This window comes from Triticum urartu, chromosome 2 (genome assembly GCF_003073215.2).
Source record: "Triticum urartu cultivar G1812 chromosome 2, Tu2.1, whole genome shotgun sequence".
Classification (NCBI taxonomy): domain Eukaryota; kingdom Viridiplantae; phylum Streptophyta; class Magnoliopsida; order Poales; family Poaceae; genus Triticum; species Triticum urartu.
In genome coordinates this window covers 551164234-551167886 of record NC_053023.1, presented here as the reverse complement: position 1 = coordinate 551167886, position 3653 = coordinate 551164234, and the positions used below count along the sequence as shown (strand labels likewise).

Sequence of the window (3653 nt, the reverse complement as noted above, 5' to 3'; positions counted from 1 at the left end):
GGCTAAGCACACGTGCTCAACTATCATCACAATATAGTACTATGCCAGAAGGTTTTGACATCGCTGTAAAATCACAGCCCGAGAAAACTTTACTGAACCCAAAGCGGATCCTGTTTGTTCCGACGTACCCGCAGCGTTCCTGCAGATCAGAAGAACAAAATTGCAGTCACCCCGCTACCTGCAGACAAAACATTCCCGAACCATATCACCGTGTTCAGATCTTCAGTTGACCACTCAACATCGACAGCATAGCTAACACCAGCTGAGCGCCAACCCCGGCCTGTACTTCCAGACTATAGTTTTATACCATCCATCAAAGTACCATGTGCTATAAATACGTCTTGCCTTCGTAGAGATTCACCACAGCCTCGATCGATCAGGTGCAGTTGCTCATCATCTGCACTTTTGTAGCAAGTCCTGTAACGCACACCATCAAGTTTTGCAGAAATGGAGCCCAAGACGGCTGTTCTTGTCAGCGCATTGCTTTGCCTGGCGCTCTCCCGCGGCGCCTTGTCCCAGAAGGCACGGGCGCCGATCGTCGAGACCCCGGCGCCGGCGCCGGCCCCGCGCTACGTCGAGCTCGCCGAACTGCTCTCCCTCGCCGGGCCGTATGGCAAGTTCCTGGAGTACCTCACCATGACCGACGTGATCAAGACGTTCCAGAGCCAGGCCAACGACACCAAGCAGGGCATCACCGTCTTCGCGCCCCAGGACTCGGCGTTCGCGGCCCTCAACGAGACCGTGCTGTCCAACCTCACCACCGACCAGCTCCGGTCGCTCATGCTGCACCACGCCATGCCCAGGTACTACCCGCTCTCGGCCTTCTCCAAGCTGGCGGCGGCGAGCCCGGTGTCCATGTACGCGTACAAGGTGAACGTCACATACGCCGCCGGCACGATCGGCGTCGTGTCGGGCTGGGCCACCGCCAAGCTCGCCAGCAGCGTGTACTCGACGTCGCCCGTCGCGGTGTACGCGCTCAACAGGGTGCTGCTGCCCAAGGAGATCTTCCCGGCCGCCCCGGAGATGGCGCCCGTGCCTGCGCCGGCGCCGGCGCCGGGACGTGGGGGCAAGGCGACGGCCGACGCCCCGGGCGCCAGCGAGCGTGCTGCCAGTGACAATGCGGACGCCAAGAGTTCGTCGTGCCGGGTCGTTGGCGCAGGGAGCCTTGCATTTGGCTACGTGGTTCTTCTGGTCTCCGGGCTTTTGATGGCGTAGTCCGATAATTCTTTGCATGCGATGGCACGCGCCATGAATTTTTATTTCCTTCCAGAAAGTGTTTGTAAATTCATTTATGGGTGTGTCTAGATCTCAGTCGACTTAGACTTCGCGAAGTCTAAGTCGATGATGTCATCCATCTTTTTTTTTTTCCATAGCAGCGCCCTCCACCTTTGTAAGCAGCGTATTATCCATGCACCTGTACTGGCCCGTTGCTTTCAATTCTTGTCTTGAGCTGGGCCCGTCTCTCTCTCTCTATCTTTTTCTTCTTTTATTTTTTCAATGGACTTGTCTCGCTGCATAGTTTCTTTAGGCTGTTTTGTCTATTTGTTGGGTTTCTTGTATTTTTCTTTGTGATTTTTCTTGTTTTGTTGACAAACCATCGGAGGACCACAAAATATTCGCTCACTTTTACATAGAAGCTGAAGAAAAAGGTAAACAATGAAGAAAAAACTAGAGGAAAAGGATGTACGCGTTGAATCATTATGTATCATTAAAAAATCATTTATCTAACAAACGAGTAAAAAAACAAACAATAGATAGTAAAAAAGAAAACCATGTACACTGTTTTTCTAAATTAAGTTGCGCCCTAACAATGGAAATGCAATAACGTGGGTTAGTCTATGTGTATGTGTGTGCGCGCGCGCGTAACCAAGTGGTGATACTTTAAAAAATAAGATGTAGACATATTGCACGCATGGTGTATGTGGTGTTTGTATGTACTAATTGCACAAAAAAAGTTAAGAAATATTTATGAATTTGAAAAAATGCTCATGAATTCAAAAGTTGATCGCAAATTTGAAGAGAGTTCACAATTTTTAAAATTTGACAAATATTACATGTTTTTAAAAAGATCACAATTCAAATAAAATTCATGTTTTTGTCTTAAAAAATTGAGAACAAAAAATGAAAATAAAAAGAAAGAAAATGCATGAATATTTAAAAATGTTGTGAAAAGGTAACTGAAGACAATCCCCTCTCACCATGAGTTGCAGTTGCGTTGGGAGTCATACAATTGTTGTTGGGTTACAACACTTCTAATTGCATGTCTAGGGATGGACATGCGATTGGCTGATAAACCACATATCGACCTAGTTGTTGTCTCACTGTGGGACACGCAGTTGCTGTCGCACTAGGGTCGTATAGTTGCATGTCTCATGTTGGACATGCAACTGGCCGACAACCCCCTACTAGCTCAGTTAGAGTCACATTGAGGGCCATGCAGTTGCAGCCGGGTTTCAACACTTGAATTTGCATCGCCTAGTGATGGACATCAACTGGTCGACAACCCCCCTACTAGCCCATTTGCAGTCACGTTGGGGGCATGCGGTTGCAATTGGGTTCCAACACTTGCAGTTGCATGTCTAGTGATGGACATGCAACTGGTTGATAACTCCCCTACTAGCCCAGTTGCAACCGCATTGGGGTCCATGCAGTTGCATGTCCATTGATTGGCATGCAACTAGACGATAACCCCCTACTAGCTCAGTTGAAGTCGTGTTGGGGGCCATGTAGTTGAGTCCGGTCCCAACACTTGTAGTTGCAATGACTAGTGATGGACATGCAACTGGACGATAACCCCCTACTAGCCCAGTTGCAGATGCGTTGAGGGGCATGCAATCACATTCATGTTTCAACGCTTGTAATCGCATGTCTTGTGATGGACATGCAACTGGCCAACAACCCCCCCCCCCTACTAGCCCGGTTGCAGTCAGATTGGGGGCATGCAGTTGCAATCTGGTTCACACTTGCAGTTGCATGTGTAGTGATGGACAAGCAATTGGTCAACAACCCCTACTAGTCTAGTTGAAGTCGGGTTGAAGGCATGCAATTGTGATCCAGTTCTAACACTTGGAGTTATATGTCTAGTGATGGGCATGCAACTAGCCGACAACCTCCCAACTAGCCCAGTTGCAGTCGCGTTGGGGCCATGCACATGCAGTCTGGTTCCAATACTTGCAGTTGCATGTCTAGTGATGGACATGCAATTGGTCGACATCCCCCTACTAGCCTAGTTACAGCCGCCTTGGGGGGCATGCAGTTGCAGTCCAATTTCAACACTTGCAGTTGCATGTATAGTGATGAACATGCAACTAGCCGGCACCCCCCTACTAGTCCAAATATCCTTTTCTTTCTTTCCAAATTTGTGTGTGTCATCCTTACACAGGGGCCATATTAAACTTCTCTATATTGTTACAATTTCATGAGATGTCCCCGAGGAGACAACAATATCCTTTTCATTTTAACTAAAAAGATAATAAAAGAAAGAGGTGATAGTATATATAAAGACAAACAAGACCATAAAAACAAATACACACGGCGACACGTCAACTTAGTGTCTAGAATGCATGGCTACCGAATCAACCGAGATATCACTAATTCTCCATCTACCGAAAAGACGACAAAATAAAAAATAGGTTTACATAAAATGGAGAAAA

At 47.7% G+C, this 3653-nt stretch overlaps 1 protein-coding gene and 1 non-coding gene across 2 annotated transcripts; one reads left to right on the top strand and one right to left on the bottom strand.

Annotated features, from left to right (window-relative positions):
* The first annotated feature begins 315 nt into the window (after positions 1-315).
* On the top strand, positions 316-1457 carry LOC125533627 (fasciclin-like arabinogalactan protein 7). The gene has a single exon (XM_048697007.1). It carries the CDS (start codon positions 448-450, stop codon positions 1213-1215), a length of 768 nt encoding a protein of 255 aa, XP_048552964.1. The 5' UTR covers positions 316-447; the 3' UTR covers positions 1216-1457.
* A 1876-nt stretch (positions 1458-3333) lies between these two features.
* LOC125542017 lies at positions 3334-3439 on the bottom strand. Its single transcript, XR_007297802.1, has one exon. It is a non-coding gene; the product is annotated as a U6 spliceosomal RNA (small nuclear RNA).
* Positions 3440-3653: the final 214 nt, after the last annotated feature.